We start from the raw sequence: 18309 nt of genomic DNA on the forward strand, positions 1-18309 counted from the left end.
AGAGTGACCCCATCTTTGGCATTTGCCAAGAATCAAATGTGAGTGTTTGGGGAGAATAGGATAAAAAGCATGCCTGAATGTACACTGAGGTTCCAAACAAAGAGCTGTAGAACAGGCGGCTGCCAGCTACAAGTCTCCTGAAAGGGCATTATAATTAAAAGTATCTGAGCAGTATTTTAAATACAATATACAAGGTCATTTCAGTAAGAAGCTAACACAGACACTGACAAAGAATGACAGGCATACTCAAAAGGTAGGTGCTTCATGTGCAAGGCACATGAAGTTTCATGCAGAGGCTTTAAAAGGCCTGTCAGGAGAAAGGGTAAAATTCATTTCCCCTTCTAATTTTATTGTCAAGATGCCACTCAGAGACAGAGATCTGCTATTGCTTCTGCATTGTTTGCACCTGTAAAGAATGGTGTGTAATCAGAAGAAACATTTTAGAAGCTCCCAAAGTCCTGTCAAAGGGGGAAAAATGAGCTATCTATTGATCTACAGGTCAGGCAGAGTGTCCACAGAAAAATCAAGTGAAAATTTAGACTGGGCAATGTCCACTTAATAGATATAGATAGCCTGTACACGACTTGAACCTTTCTATCCACACAGTGAACCTCCCATGGAGTGGGGAAATTGGGCTTGACTCAAGGTGCTAGCTTTCAACCCTTTTTGTGCCATCGTTTCCTCCATGACAGGGATTTATCATTTCCTCTGCAGCAGCCACTTTCCTGACTATATAGAGAAGGTATCTTTCCACTTTGAGCTATGAAAAGGCATTGCTCAGGTAGATGCTCTTAGGTGAATAAACCTAACATGAGGAGCAATGCTGACTGTAGCAGCATTTACCAACATATTTCCTGAAGCAAACTCAAAAGACACACTTGGGCTATTCATATACAGCAGTTACAACAGAATTCCCAGACCATTGTCCATTTTGTCTACCCGGCTTTGGCCCCATTGAAAAGCAGTTTTCAAAAGGCAGGGGATTATAAGCATGTAATTCTCTGTATTCTAAAATACAGAGTATTTGTATTCTATATTCAGGTGTATACTAAAATAATATATTTTTTAAGCTTATTCCATGTTTTACCAAGCCAAGTTTTCAGCGCTTTACACATAATACTTAATCTGTACAACTGCATGGTTAAACTATTTTTATCCCCTCTTTATACTTAGCCAAAGTAAGACAGAGTAGATAAATTTCCCTAGAGGTGCTGGCTTTCTTTTGCTTGCAACAAATTACCAGGAATGACACACATACACTCACAGTCTCTGTGGGTCAGGATTCCAGACACATCCTAACCTTGCATTGCTCGGAGCCTGTCTGCGTATACATTGTCAGCTGGGTTAGATTAGATTAGATTATCATCAAGAAGCTCAGCTGGGGAGAGGCAGTTTCCTAGGTCACTAGGGTCCTTGGCAGGACTCATCTCACCCTGTGGGAAGATGGGCCTCAAGGATGGCTGTGAGTGCTGCCCTCAGGTCCCAGAGGCTCCTGCTTTCCTAGAGCAACCATTTACATCAAGCCCAAAAGACTTCTTCTAAGTCAGGGAAGGTTCAATTCCTCCTTATAGGGCTGTTAGTCTTTAAAAAAGTGTCCTTTCCCATTTAACTCAAACTTAACTGGGTTGAGATCTCTTCACCTTTGCATATTCTGCAGTTGGAAATCACAAATCCCCATCCACCACACATACATACACAAGAGGTGGGAATTGCCCAAAGGGGTAAGTAGGCGTAGGAACCCTTATGGGTCACTCTGGGGTTGCATGTCACACACAGTTTCTCAATCTTTTTTACCCTCTTAAATCATCTGTTCATCTTGTTAAATGCAGATTCTGATTCATTAAGTCCAGAATAGAGCTACAGTGCACTTCTATAGCTCCCAGATAATTCAGGTTGGTCTGGGAACCAACAAGGCACTACAAAGCTGGGGTCCCAGCAGTTTGAGTTCCTAACCCCCAACTCTCAACTGCTTCACTGTGCTCATTGTGTCTCTCAGGACTGAATGTAAGTTTATCAATTGTTACCAATAATGGATCTGTTTTTATTTTTGTTGCATATTTATCCTCAGTCATTAGCCCAAGGTATGCAATGTAAATGACATCTTATTGTCCCTTTTTTTGCATTTGTGACATTTATGGAACAGAATTTTAACACAATCTACTATTTGCTTGAAAGCTCCAGGGACATTCTAGCTGGCTGACAAGTCCTCCATCCAGTTCCTCAAACAAGTGACATCTGTCCTGATTAGGACTGACAATCCTGAGGAGCAAATTTTGTCTGTTCTAGGAGTTCCCCATGCTACCTGCTGAGGAATGTTAGAAGTTTGTTGCTCCAAATTCTCAGCCATCACTTACCCTTAAATGAGAGAGGTGTCTTTATTTGTTTTAAAAATTGGGCCGCCAGGGACATTTTCATTAACTAAATATTTATTTATTAAGCATTTCCTTAAAAAAAAAAAAAGTAAAGGCTTTAAACACTCTTGGTTTTTAGGAGAATAAATATTTACTTTGAAAAAAAGGCTTATACAGATTAAAACATCACACTTAACTAACTACAAATAACTCTCCCTGGATTGTGGGGGCTGGAGAAAGGGAATCATTCTCACCAAAAGAGTAAAGAAACAAACATCAACTGAAAGCTTCTCTGTCAGTAATCTCTCCCAGAAAGGAAGCTGTTATCTACCTTCTTTTAAAAATGTTGCTTAGTGGGCCCTCCCTGGTGGCACAGCAGGCCACAGCACCCAGAAGCTAAAGCCACTTCAGGATGAGTTCGATCCTCGCCCCAGGTGATCCACATGGCATGGCAGACCTCTCCTGACCTGCCCGCTGCTCCCCTCAGCAGTGTACTTCGTTGGTCGGTCTATTCTGCTCCCCACTCTGTCTCTGGTGAATCCTCTCACTGTCCCTGCACCTCTGGCGTGTACCCCAGTTGTGTCTGCATAAATAAATAAATATATCTTTTTTAAATTGCTGCTTAGACTCTTATGACCTAAATTTACCATTTAGGCAGCCTCTCTTCTCTCCCTGTGGAGTACAAGGGGTTAGATGACAGACAGATGTTAAACAAAAACACTCAGTTTCCTTTAGCTCTTTGCCTGAGCACCAATCTCTATTTGAAAAAGAAAGAAAGACATCTGAAGATAAGCCTGTCAGAAGGTCCTGAGATTAACATAACTCAGACCTCCTCCCAGTGTCCCAAAGCTTGAAATAGTAAACTTCACCTTGTTAAATGCAGGTTTAGATTCATTAAGTCTACCATGTAGCTGCAAGGTTTTCTAAGCATAGCCAGTGTTTCCAAATTTGAAGGATGCTTCCCATGGCACTGGGAAAATGAAGGCAATTTTCTGGCATAGCTGCTAGCCACAATGTTCATCTGTTTGAGTAAGTATTGAGTGGTACTAATACCTTACTTCCTATGCCCCATTTAATCTTCATAATAATCCTGTCAAATGCATATGTACACTACTCATTTGGATAGAAAGCTCAGGCCTTTCCCCACATAACACAGAAAAGAGTAAGAGCACATCAGCATGCTAAAAGACAGAAGACAGCCTGCCAGATGATGATAGTGGGTGGAATGAAATGGTGACCCAAATGCACAAACCCCAGAAATCTAGAATATGACCTCATATGGAAAAAGCATCTTTACAGCTGTAAATAATTTAAGAGTCTCTTGAGATCAGATAATTTTGGATTACCTGGGTGGTCCCATGCAGTGAGAAATGCCCTTTAAGTAAAAGGGAAAAGGATATTGGAGAGACAGAAAGGACACAGGAGAGATGGTCATGGAAAACAGCAGCAAAGAAAGGTGACAGGGTCACAGGCCAAGGAAGCCCTGAACCACCAGAAGCTAGAAAAGGCAAAAAAGGGAAGGACTTCAAAAAAAGGCACACTTCAAAAAAGGCACACTGACTGCTTGATCTCTGCACCCCCAACATTTGAGAAAACACGTTTCTGTTTTCAACTATCAGTTTGTGGTGGTTTTCACAGCATCCCTTAGCATAATACTTAGAAAAATATCTTGTGTTAACCGCTGATGGAGTCCCTGTAATTACCACTTGTGCCTGAATTTCTGATTACATTATATACCTGGGAGGGAGAGGACAGTGCCTCTTTCATCTTTGTACCCTTGACACTTCCGATGCTTAATGAGGCTCAGTGAATGCTAAGTAAATTGGGCAATAGACATAGTTCAACTTCAGTGTTGAACTGCTAGCCTGCAACCACCTGAGCACACACAGAAGCAGGGGCTGTGGCACAGCAGTCCCTTTCAAAGGGGTCAGGCCACACTGCAATCATCCATGCAGCTCTTCTGCAGGGCTGAGGAGGAGGAACCGGCAGCCTCCCTCATTTAAGGGAAGAGAGGATGATCTTGGAAAGTCCAGACCAACCAAATGTTTCCAGCCCTCTACTCAAAATCATTGTCATGGCAATGGAAGCTTAGTCCTCTAAGTTTTGAGATGAAAAATATATGTAAGAATAAATTTGAGGGGAAAAATGCATGAAAATATGTAAACATAAACTATTATATTTTTTTAAAAAAGAATAAATTTGAGGCATGTCTACTTTTCATCCTACAATTGTTTAACTTTTTAAATAACTGTGTTGTCAAAACATAAAAAACTATGCAGTAAAATTGTCCACCACCCATGTATTCACTGTTTGTTTAGTGCTTGGGATACATCAATAAGAGACAAAAACAACTGTACACAAGGGTTTCACATTCCACAGGACTGGGATGTTTCTTTGAGAAGAGGGGGACTTGTACATTATCACTGTGTGTGTTGTCACTAAAGAAATGGGGAGTTCAAGCAAAACTCCCTGTTTCCCATTTCTGTTGAAACATTACTTCACCAATTGCCCACTATCCAATTCACCTCATACATTTAGATGACCTGCATGGCCCTGGAGGCATTTGAGTTGTGATCTCTAGCCTTTGCCACTGAAAGTTTCTAGGGGCTGCCCTGGTGGCACAGGGATCAAGTCTTAGCACTATCACCTATGTGGCGTAAATTGGATCCCCGGACAGGGAGCTGACCCTCATGGCACAGCAGGCCTTTCCTGACCTGCCTGCTGCTTCCCTTAGCAGTGTATTTCAGTCCATCTGCCAGTTCTGCTCCCTGCTCTGTCTTTGGTGAATCCTCTCTCCCCTGCCAAACGTCTGAACTACATCCCAATTCTTCTATGAATAATGAATGGAAATAAATCTTTAAAAAATTTCTAGGAGTACATTGTATGTTCATGCCTTTGAAATTTTGTTCATGTTGCTCTTCATATTAGCACAGGTCTTCTCTATCTGCTAAACATCTTCTCTTTGAGGGACCAGATAAAAGCATCATTTCTGTGAAGTACTTCCAATTCAGACCAGTCACTCTTTGTTAAAAGCATAAAGATAAACTACTGTGTATTTTCCTGCTGAGACTGAGAAAAGCTGAAAAGCAGGTTCCGACTTGCTTAGATTTTCAGCCAACCCCACACTGTCCACAAGTATACCTTACCCACTGTACACAATCCATGTGTTCTGAGTACAGTGAATTCAATTAAGTCACCCTTTTTGCATCGCACAAAAATCTTTTCATGATATATTCTAAAATTAAACACATAAGTAACATTCATTTATATAGAAATGCTCAAATCAATGCCTACAATAACATTTGTGCAAATGTAGATTTCTGAAACCTCTTTAGTGAGATTATATAGTTGGACAGCAAACCATTAACAAACCCTAAACATCTGACTGTGGAAGTGAGGCTACAAGTTAAGGAGGTGAAGGCAGCACAACAGACTGTAGTGAAGACTGTGGATGCCTTAGTGTGGTGGGTGTGGTGACTTGATCTGAGGATGTGTGACCCTAAGCCTCTGAATCAATGTTACCTCAATAAAAGTAAAATAAAATAAAAAACACATAGCTGTTTGTGAGGAGGACTGAATACCTGACTTTTGAGTATCCCCCCAGTGAGGTTTTTAGATCAAATATTTTTTCCAAGCATTTGCAAACCTATGAAAAATTTCTAAGTCAGTAATGATGTCATTTATCAGGTGTGCATTTTCATCTACAATTTCTTATCTCCTGTTTGTATAGAAACTCAACTGAAAGCTACTTCTTACTTTACTATATCTTTGTCTTTGAGAGTTTTGATTTTTTTACACTGTTTATTAAAGTAGATTAGTGAACTCTTACTAATCTAGAGGGAAGTTAAAAAAGAAGATACACTATTCCTACAACAATCAAAAAAGACAAGGTAGGTAGCATACAGCACTTGTTTTACGGAAGGAAAATCCAAAGTGGATATGAGGAGAGAAAGGATTTCACACACCCCTATGGAGAAGTATAAATAAAGGACCACAGGCGCCATGGAAGCAAACACTCAAAAGGAATGACAGATTCTTTTAGTAGCTGCCTCTGTTTTTTGCCACCTACCTGCTGACAGTTACAAGTCCCGAGTAAATGACTGCAATACTTGTAAATATGTGAGTCGAAATGTCCTTCTCTATTAGAAGTGAATGTGCAACAGGTAGGGCAAGAGAGGAGAAAAATCCCTTTGAAGCTACAAATTACTTTGATTCTGGGCTAAGCTCATATTCCTCAAATGAGGAACCCATTTCTTCTCCACACCTTCCAAGTAGGGTGGAGAGCATCCGAGAGGGAGCAATTAGACCTCAGCGTAAGATTGCCAAAGATTGCCAGTAGTTTCAGATACAGATTCAATTTTTTTTTTGTAATAATTTTCTTTCTTCTTGGTTAAATTTTATTTTAATTATTTAAGAGAGATTTTTGTCTCTGTATTTTTGGACCTCAGCTACTGTATGCCAGATGTTGTTAAATTCTGAAAACATACCTGACAGATTTCTAGAGTGTTAAATCATATTCCAAATTGTTTTAATATTAGGAGGTCAATGACCCTCAAGATGAAAAAAAGTGACATTAATATTTGTTTTCAAAATAACTGTCTTATTATCCGAAGTAACTTTCTTACTTCTGATAATAAATGCTCTTAGCAGTTTTCAATAAACATGATTACTGCATGTCAAGGATGAAAGGATACAATTGGAAAGTCTATAAAATGTTCTTTTATCTTTAAGAAATCCAGTGCTGAGCTTAGAACATTTTTATCTGGGTTAGAACACTTCATATATGGTTCTTTGTCCAAATGATCCATCTTTTTAGTCCTTTTATAAAATCATATTTCAGTCTTTCTCTGAAAACCGAAAGAGTATTTTGTTTTTATTTATGAACCTAAAGGTCAGCTCAGGAAGGGTGTAATTAAATAAAAAGGTTGGGATGGGTTTCTTTATGATACCAGTTATTTATCTTTAAGTGGACTTTTCAAATAAAATATTTGAAAGATTTCACATATAAAATTCAACATGCATGCAGGTCTTAATTGAAAGATGCAAAAAATTTAGATTAGAATTGTAACCATCTTCATGCATATGAATAAAACTTATCTATACAGTAACTCAAATGTGGAACTTGAAAAAGTCTTTAATTACCTGGTCCTGAGATCCTCTCTCTCCTTTATCTGAGCCTAAACTTTCTTCTCTGGAAAAGGTTGGATGAGTTGATTTCTAAAAACTGTACACCTAATGGAGTTGAAGACAAAAGAAAAGGCTACTTCGGATCTTTGATAAAAAGAATGAACAGAGGCAGAAGCTTTGGCTGAGGTAGATTTGGCTTTGAATCGCTGATACAATTATTTATAGGAAGTTAGCTTTCATTGTCCTCAGCTACAAGGTGGTATGAATAAGAACTATATTCATGTTCTTAAATGAGTACATGCATGTTTATAATGTTCCCAGCACAATTGGTGCATATACTTTGTGATCCTATAAATGGGAAGACCATATTTTAAGGTGAAGAAAAATACAAGGCCACCAACACATGGTCAGATCTACTGATTTCCACCATGACTCTATGCTGTACCTGTGGAGATGACCCTCTGCTGTAATGACACTGGAAACTGGAACCTTCAGGGTTTAAAAAAAGAACAGCATCAGGGAGAAGGCATCATATCTTAGCAAGACATGTTTAACATAGTTTCCACCGTCACCAAGCTCTCCTCCCACATTCTACACTCTGCTTCTATTTAAATCCCAGGCATTAGGGGCCCAAACTCAGCTGGTATCCAGACTATCAGCAGAGACAAGAAGGCGAACATGGCTCCAGGAGAAAAAGAAAGAGAGGGGCCAGCTAAGAGTAACCTCCGGAAGGTCCGCACAGCCACCTTGGTGATCAGTTTGGCCAGAGGCTGGCAGCAGTGGGCAAATGAGAACAATACCAGGCAGGCCCAGGAACCTGCCGGCTGGCTTCCTGGAGGGACCCAAGATGCACCGCAAGCTCCTAGATCAGTGACTCACTCCATTCTTGACCAGAAGGCTCAGAGTGTCCCCACACCTACCTCTCAAGAGCCAGAAGGATATGGAGATGGACAAAACTCAGAGGACAGCAGCAGGGTCTCTCATATCAAAAGGAAAGAAGTGACGAAGACAGTTGTCAGCAAAGCTTATGAGAGAGGAGGGGACGTGAGCAAGCTCAGTCACAGATATGAGGACAGTGGCATGGCCGACCCTGCGCAGCCAGAGAATGACACTGACAGACTCCTCCACAGCCGTGGATCCCCAACACGGAGGAGAAAATGTGCCCACCTGGTGTCTGAGCTCACCAAAGGCTGGACAGAGATGGAGCAGGATGAGTCCAACTGGAGAAGCGACAGCATTGACACAGAAGACAGTGGCTATGGTGGGGAGACCGAGGAAAGGCCTGAGCAGGATGGAGAGCAGGTGACCACTGCCAGAATCAAACGCCCCCTGCCCTCCCAGTAAGTGAAAGCCTCCTTCAGTTCCTCACCTGCAAGGAGTCCCAATGAGCCCCCAGGGACTTGGGGAACAGCAAAGTTAGAGTAAGAATCTCAGAGCTTGGGCAGGCAGTGAGATTCATGGGTCAGGGTGCATGGCCTTGGGTTAAAAGGGCAGTGCCGAGTCTAGACATGAACCACTGTGGGTCAAGGGCTGAGCCTATTTTCTCTTTTGAACTGAACACTTAAATTTAGCTTCAGCAGAGATGAAATCACCAAAGAAGGGTATTCATTTTGGGCAATACTTAAAGTCACTTCTGTAAAAATAGAATGGCTCATTTCTCCTCAGAGTAAAGTGTTTACTGGTAAACTGATAGGAGAAAAATTTTCCTTGTCCCGAAACAGCCTATAATATTATCAGCAAATACAGCCCCCCAAAGAGTGCCTGTGGAACACAGATCTATGCCTGTAAACAGGTGAGAAGTGGCTATTTAACTTTTGAGAGCAGACACCAAAGTCAGAGAGATCCAAATTCAAATTCTAGCTTTTCCCTGACTATGATTTACAATCTGGTATCGTACACTTGAAAGTTGCTGTAATGGTAGATCTAAAATTATCTAACAAAACAAAACAGAAATCTGGTTCTTTTTCTAAGCCTGTTCCATCCTTCGTAAAATGACAGGAAAAAGTAACCTTTTGAGACAAATTCCATTGTATGGAAACACGTCAGGTTAAGGTTTCCAAGCACTTAGGACAATCCAAGCTCCATATGTCTAATATAGGAAAACTATTATTATTACATAGATTCTACTGCTTAGCACTCTTTCCCATCTTTCAAAAGAAATTCCTATTTGTAGACAAAGAGAGAAATCCTAATAAAGCTCAATAATTGACTCCCACATCCCAAGACATTTAGATGTTAAACACACACATGCTGTCTGTTTCTCTCTCTCTGTCACACACACACACACACACACACACACACACACACACACGTAGAACAACTCCTTTCTCCTGGTAGAAAGTCAAGATATCTTAATTTACAAGCACAGGTATCAAAATATGGGGAAATCTCTGATGTGATGATTGGCTATAACTGGCTCCCTCTGGAAACAGTTAGATGTGTAGGTGTGCTTCTTCGGTTTTATGATAAAACCAGAAAGCAAAGAACAAAACTGGTTACCTAATTTGACAAAGATCTGTCTGATAGCTGACATCTTCAAATGTTTTCAAAGAACTAGAACTACTACAAAAATGAAAACTGAAGTGGCAAACAGGTAACTATAAAAATCTCTCATGCATTGGTGTGTGCTATGAGTCCCTGACATGCTCTGTTCTTTTAATTTGCACAAAACTATGAAGTCAGTATTCTCCCATTTTAGACATGAGACACCCAGAAGCTCAGAGGTGAAGTGTACCCAATCAGCTAGTGACAAAGGTGAGTCATGCCCAATGAAATATTTTGAAATCAGACTACTGCTACCTCTCATTTGATGCCTTGAGGAACAAGGCATCATCTGGATAGTGCTATTTTCATTAATACAGAGATTCATGGACAAAAATAACTATTATGCTAGAACAGAGAGAACTATAGCTTAACTTCTGGTCTTGTGATTTTGGCATCACAAAACTCAAAAGAATAAAGACTGAGGATGACACCACAGAGATCATAGTGACACATTTGGAATTGAGCTGAGGCAGGGAGATGGCAGCTGAACCTCTCAAATGCATGGACTCTTCTTGGCACTTGTCAAAGCATGTTTCATGTGATTATTCATATAATCACCATACCATTGTCATGGGAAGGTATAATTATTACCAATCCCATTTGATACAAGGGAATGGGAGAAAAAGAACCCCTAGGAAATTATATAGTCCACAGAACTTGAACCCAGACATTCTGGTTTTGAAGTCAATCCTCTTGACCTCTACTCTGAGCTTTCTCACCTGAAAGTGGGGATTGTACAGGTTTCTTCTCAGGGTTCCCAAGATTAGGCATGTCCATGAACACCTTCCTGAGTGATGGAGCGATCAATGCACACGCTCTGAATGAGAGATGGATTTGAATCATCACTATTCTTGCAAATTCCAAGTCTCTCTGCCCTCATCTAAAAAACACAGACATTATTCATAGTTATTTAAATATTAATAATGGAAAGCAATGAACTAGAGGAGCTATTTAGTGTTACCCATTATAATGCCTTGGTAATCCAAACCCTTCACAAGTCCAGGAGCTTGAATCTCAGGTTTGGCCCAGAGAAGGGGGGAGGTGTGGGAATTAAATTGCTTCTTCCTTAGTTCCTTTGCCTTGGTCTCAGAGTACAGAGGGTACCAGAATGTTGTACACAGCAATAGCAGTTCTTAATGTCAGCAGTAATCCTAGCTGTGCTCAGGAAGCTTCAGCTGCAGCTAATGACACTTTTTGCTTGATGGGATTCTCAAATACTGCTTGTGAAGTGAACATGACTTTGTTTAGTAAGTCCACTGAAAGGAGTTTTTGTTCAATTACACCATACGGCAGGATCACGGTTGATACTCAGAAAACAAAACTTATGAGTTAATGAATGATACCATTCTATTTTCTTTCTTCCAATAAGTTTCAAGATTTTTTCTTTAGCAGAATGTCCCAGCTTCAAATCTGGTATGAGCTTTGGGGTCTGGTGGGATGGGCTTGGGTTTGTTTTGAAGACTATGCCTGTCATTGATTGCATGGGGCCAAGGAGCTGAGATGTTTGTTATCCTTTACAAACGAAATCAATACTCCAGGCAGCTGAGAAGCCACAGGCTAGTAGGAAGGAGAAATCTGTTCCACTGCAATGTGGTATAATTTTCACTACTATTCCATATATATATATATGAATTTTCATAGTTGTAACTTTTATGTAAGCAGATTTGCATGGGTGCCTTGTCCCAATTGACTTTGTCATACACTTTTGTCCATGTGGTTATAAATAGTAGTGTTATATGTAGCAGTATGTAGAAGTTTGAATTCTATTTGATAGTGACATTGAATGCAGCAAGCTTAGACCTTTTGGAAACATGTGGGGATTAATGAACGTTCGCCATCTAGTGGACGTCTTTTCTCTAGTGAAAACAACACTAATACCAGTATGTATAACTTCATAATAATGTCTGTTGTTTTCCTGCATTTGGATAACTGCCTTTCAGGAAGTGAGTATGGATAGTGATAGTGAGGAATCTGATCCTTTCCCTGTTTTCAATAGCAAATTTTGAGTGAGTGGATTGAATGAGTGACTTCGGTGACACATGCTATTCATATAAGCAACTTCAGTTTGCCTTAGTCTCCAATTCCAGTGTTTTTAGGCATGAGGCCCCCAGGTGTTGGGAAGATGGAAGTTGGTGAGGGTATGATTGTCCACTGCTAGATTGTTCATTGATATTTTTCTCATGAAGGCAGAGAAAAGAGGAAAAGAAATCTATGGAACTGGAGATACAGAATAGGGAAGTCCTTTAAAAAAATATTGCTTATTTAAAAATTAGATCGGCCCCCTCATGATACTTGGCCTACACTTTCCAGTGCTAGTTTTATATACATGAAAAATGTACTTCAAGTTGCAAGGACAGACACACACCTGGAAACACCACTCACCACTTTCTCACATGTGCTACCTGAAAGCTGAACAGCATCACAGGACAGTGGAAGAGCTTTGGCTTCAGCCATGTATGATTTGCGCTGGAATACTACCTCTGTCACTGGTGGAAGGAGGAGTTTCGTGGCAGTTATACACAGACTCAGAAACAAGCTTAACTTTGATTCAAATCTAAGTTCTTCCGTAACAGTTAAAGACTTCAAGCAAGTTACTTGACCCTCTGAACTCATTTTCCTCATCTGTGAAGTGAGAATTATGTGCATCTCACAGAATGATTGTAGGGTATCAATGAAATGCTTGAAAGGCTTCTAGAATAAGTGTCCAGTATGTGTAACTATTGGGAATTGGTACTTTCCATCAATACAACTTGGTATCTCAAAATTTGTGATACCTCATTGATACCAGTACAGATAGACTCCCATTAAAATTACATTTATGAAAATCTGTCCCTGAGTCAATTTTTGCAATATGTGTTGGTGGAATAAGCCTTATTTGGGGAAGAAAACTAACTTCTGAAGCCCTATGTATTTATGACTCCAATTGTAAAATGTTAATCTGTGGGGCCCTCCCTGTTGGTGCAAAAGGTTAAAGCACAGCATTATGAAGCTTTCACAGCCACCGTAGCACGAGTTTGCTCCTCCGCCAGGGAGGTTACATACATGGCTTGTAAGATCTCTCCTGACCCACCGGCTGCTCCCCTCAGCAGTGTATTTCAGTAGATCTGCCTGTTCTGCTCCCCACTCTGTCCTGATGAATCCTCTCACCACCACCTCCACCTCTGGCCTATACCCCAGTTCCGCATGCATAAATAAATAAATCTTTTTAAAAAGCTAATCTGTGACTTTGATATACAATTGCAATAGCTTTGTGTAAAGATTTTTATTGAAATAGCTTAATATCCTTGATGTTGAAAGCATTACTGTTGCTCACAGAAAAAATAACTGAGAAACTGACACCCACCTGAGAACAATAGTGGAACTCTGTCTTATTCACTTTTCATCTCTATTTTTTTTTTGCATTTTTATGTTTGTTTTATAATGAAAAAAAATACTTACATTAAGATGTATCTATTTCAGAAGTACAAAGAGGAAAGCAACATTTGGGTGTTAAAATATCAATATCTTGATTCTTTACCCTCTCTCTCCTTCAGGGCAAACAGATTTACAGAGAAACTCAGCTGTAAGGCCCAGCGGAAATACAGCCAAGTGGACAACCTGAAAGGGAAATGGCAACAGTGGGCTGATGAACACATCCAATCACAGAAGCTCAATCCTTTCAGTGAAGAGTTTGATTACCAGCTGGCCATGTCCACTCGCCTCCACAAAGGAGACGAAGGTTATGGCCGTCCTAAGGAGGGGACCAAAACCGCAGAAAGGGCCAAGCAAGCTGAGGAGCATATCTACAGAGAAATTATGGACTTGTGTTTTGTTATCCGTACAATGGCTCGCCACAGACGTGACGGCAAGATCCAGGTTACTTTTGGTGACCTCTTTGAAAGATATGTTCGTATTTCAGATAAAGTCGTGGGCATTCTCATGCGTGCCAGGAAACATGGGCTGGTTGACTTTGAAGGAGAGATGTTATGGCAAGGCCGAGACGACGACGCTGTGATTACTTTGCTTGAGTAAGCTTCCGACAAGGAAGGTCACACTTGATTCACTATGTCTTAATATGAAATGTTAATGTAGTAAAAATTAAAATGCACACTGCTTTGTAATACTTTATTAAATATTAAACAATTTTGGCATACCTGACTTTTGGAGAGTCTTGTTTCTGAGGGCATTTGATGATTCTGAGAAAGTATAAGGCATTTTAGAAAGCATATCGTGGTGTTAGTGTAATAGCAAATATTTGAAATCCCATTTATCTTTTAAGCAAATACTTGGCCATAATTATTTAAATATTGTAAGAAGAATGCTGACTTTGTTTGCAAAATGTCAAAAGATTTCATTCCATGTTACAAAGAGAGATTCCACTAGCTTTGACAAAATATTTCCTAAGATGATTCACTTTGTAGTATTATTTTCATGATAGCATCACATAAAATAGGCACATAAATACACTGTTTTCAAATAAGATGCATAAATTGTTGAAATTTCCCATCGTGACCTTAGAACAGTTACCGAATTTAATAGGCTTCCATAGGTTAGCCTTCCTCCTTCTGCAGACTTAAGCAAAGCACATAAACATGGGTATTTCTGGTGGGCATAAATATGAAAGGGGAAGCAGTTATGTTCACCTTCACTATGATGGTGAAGCAGAAGTGAGAACTGAGATACACTTGCCTTTGCAGGAATTCTTAGAGATTTTTTTCCAAAACTGCAATGAGTCATGCTATTTACTCAAGTCAATGTACAATAAAATAGTGAAATAGAAACTGAAAGAACATTCTACAATGAAGTAGAATAGTCATTGGCAAATTAGACACAGCTATCAAATATTCTGATTTTTCTCATTCACTAACAAATTTTATGAAAACCTGAAAGCTGTAAAACAGCAATACTAGTCTTACTAGTGAAAAAGTTGATGCTGTTAATTTTCTAGATTTAATGTATCTTATCTAACAAGAAAAACAAAACCATATACAATGTGAGGTTACAATTCTTACTGAATTCAATGAAAGTTATTAAAATATTATATTGCACTTTGCACATGACAGAAATCATGTCAAAATAGACGTTAAGGAAATTCTGTATTCATGTATTAAAAACTTAGGACATTTTGACAAAAAGCAAGCAGAATTTATGGTTTGGTGGCAAACAAGCTAATGAACATCCTTGCAAGTATCACTATAATTTCAAATATATGAAATAGACTATCAATAGCATTGCACAGTTGGCTTCCAAATCTTCTAGATTGTTATTTTCCAATTAGATTTTTAAAGAACTTTTTGAACGTTGAAACGTACTTTGTTTTCAACACTTGTCTTGAACTCCATCCAAATGTTTGATGACTCAACTTTTGTAAGTTTTATGACTTCCTTCTTCCTTGCTCCCAAGTTCACTTTGTTGTCACTCCTCTCACACTCACAGGAGGGAAGTTCTGGGCTTGAGGTTTGCCTAACTTTGTTGGAAAATGCGGCTGCCCCCCTAGTCTTACTTTACCTTCTGCTTTCCCCTTCTCTTCCCAAAGTCTAGTTCCTTTTCTAACATTACCAACAGATGTATGTATGACTACCAGTGCTATTTCTCACATACAGGAATATTCCTGTGTAACTAGAATTTGTGTAAATGCATGCTCAGGGAAGGATTGCTATACTTTGTCTATCAAGTCATTCCGCTCATGAATCATAAAGGGAACAGAAGACCACCTGTTCCATGCTGAGGTGTCCCCTTAGTGCAGTGCCACTAAGGTTCCTAGATTTGTTTTTATCCCCAATACCTAAAACACACAGTGAATATTTAGAGATTTCATGTATAAATGTGCTATATGAACTAATCTCAGCCCACAGGTCTCAGAGTGCTCTGGCGACTATGGTCCCAAAAAGTGTTATGTGATTACATTGTTAGCCCTTATTTTGGACGTACCCTAATACTTCACAAAATTATATTGCATTTATTTCTTGACCACTAAATTCTATTCCTAAAATTTCTCTTGGAGATACAAACAAAAATATAAATGCATTGTGCATTATTTTTAACTGTAAAATACTGCGAAGAACCCAATACATAAAGGCAAATGGTTGAATAATGTATGGTACAACTGTAAAAGGAAAATCGAGTATCTGTATACACACACATACATTGGGTTTTATACATGCAGATACACACTGGATTATAAATATGTATATACTATATACAAAATAAACATTTTGAAAACAGAGGCTAAAAAAGGGTATCAGTAAACAGAGAGACAAAAAGGTGCACATTTCAGAGTAAATCTGTATAGTTTTGGCTTTTGAAATCTTTTAAGTATCTCACACTTATAAAAAGTTAACTGAGGACAAGCAAACAAGCTAAAATTGAATACAAACAAATGAACCTAATTGTCTTTCAAATAATTCAACCAACCACATAGGAGGAAATATATTTAACTTTTAAATAAGTACTTATTGATTAAATAATAAAGTAGCTGTCTGGGCCCTCCCTTTGGCGCAGTGGGTTAAAGCATAGCACTGAGAAGCTAAAGCCACTTCTGCATGAGTTCAATTCCCACCTGCCCCGGAGGTGACCACATGGCGTGGCAGACCTCTCCTGACCCACCCGCTGCTCCCCTCAGCAGTGTACTTCGTCCATCTGCCTGTTCTGCTCCCCACTCTGTCTCTGGTGAAGCCTCTCGCCACCCCTGAGCCTCTGGCCTGTACCCCAGTTCTGTATGCACAAATAAATAAATCTTTTAAAAAAAATAAAGTAGCTGTCTAAAGAAAAAAAAAACTGTAAAAAAGTGCTAAGCTCCAATTTTGTATGTGAAAGTATAAATGTAGTGATTCTAAAACTATAATGCATTATGAAATTAAATGAATGACTAAAACTATAGATACCCTTACTGTGGGGGAAAAAAAAACAACACCAAACTGCTGCATAAAATGACAAAATGAGTGTAGACAAGAATCTGGTAATATTAGATTGTAACTAGTTACATCAGAATGAGTTCATGATCTATTTCCTGGTCTCCTGCAAGGTCACAGAAGCAAGGCACCCTAGTACAAACACATATAGGATGCAGATATCTAAATATTGTTCTATTTAAAAGGGAACATGTCTACTCGAAATAGCTGATTCTAGGACTGTTTACAAAAAAAAAAATAACAGGTTAAGTATGGAATGTTAAAGTTTAGAAGTAATCACATACACACAAAAAAAATGGAGAAATGCATAGAAGTCAGATTGATGAGGTCTGTACATGTTGTATCTAGGACAGATATTATATATTATATTACCTGTTATTTTAAAAACAAACAAAAGAATCCATCAGTCCACACTGATGAAACATTCTTAAACAATGGGAATTACAAAGCTCTTCCATAGAGTTACTGCCAATTAATAAAAATGACAGAAACGAACATTGCAAAAACTGTAATTATGCAATCATTTTAATAATTCAGTATACCAAAACATTATAAAACAGTATCTCCCTACATAAAAGGAAAAAATGAGAGTAGAAATACAGCTCATATTATTGTAAGCAACTATACTATTATCACAAATAAGGGCATAAACACACCTTATTTTATCCTAATGACTTCATATACATTCTAATGATAAATCACTTGTGATTTTCCTACCAAAAGTGTATAATCCAATTTTAAACATAAGAAAAATTAACATTCACAGTGAAGGACATTCTACCACACTGAACTCTTCAAACTTACCACTTTCATGAAATATAAAGAACTAATGAACTCTTGCAAGAAGATCCAGTAAAACCATCAAATATAATGCAAAATTCTGGACTGGCTCATGGATCAGGAAAAACAATGCTTTCGAGCATACTACAAGGACATATAGAATGAATATTAAATCATATTACTGTATTACATTAAATTTTGACTTTGATCATTATACTGTAGTTATACTAAAGGAAAGTTCTTAGGAAATAAATGTAAGTTTTGTTAACTGTAATAGAACTTAAGTAAGAGTCAGTAGAATAACAGGTGAGTGGTTGTGTGGTGGGAGCAGAAAAATGGTGGGGAGAGGAAAAAGCATGCAAACAGTTCTTTTGTAAACAGTTTAGTATTTATTTTTAGGTAAACAAATATACACATTACTGTTGGGTACATATTAAGGAATTAAATTTGCTGGTCAAGGCTTACTTTAGCAGATCTTGTCCAGAGTCTTCCAAAGTTGTTCCTCTTCATGTTCTGTTTTTGAATATTTTAATAGCTTTTAGGAACTGTTTTCCTTCTATCGAACTTTTTTGATTTGTATTCAATTATATATTGAATATATTTGAAGATCATATCTG

At 38.7% G+C, this 18309-nt stretch overlaps 1 protein-coding gene across 1 annotated transcript; it reads left to right on the forward strand.

The window, feature by feature from the left end:
• Window positions 1-8156: 8156 nt before the first annotated feature.
• On the forward strand, window positions 8157-14043 carry ABRA (actin binding Rho activating protein). Its single transcript, XM_004679657.2, has 2 exons — window positions 8157-8818; window positions 13556-14043. The coding sequence occupies exons 1-2, from the start codon at window positions 8157-8159 to the stop codon at window positions 14031-14033; spliced, it is 1140 nt and encodes a 379-aa protein (XP_004679714.1). The 3' UTR covers window positions 14034-14043.
• Window positions 14044-18309: the final 4266 nt, after the last annotated feature.

Source organism: Condylura cristata, unplaced genomic scaffold (assembly GCF_000260355.1).
Source record: "Condylura cristata isolate star-nosed mole 26May11 unplaced genomic scaffold, ConCri1.0 scaffold00009, whole genome shotgun sequence".
NCBI classification, from domain to species: Eukaryota; Metazoa; Chordata; class Mammalia; order Eulipotyphla; family Talpidae; genus Condylura; species Condylura cristata.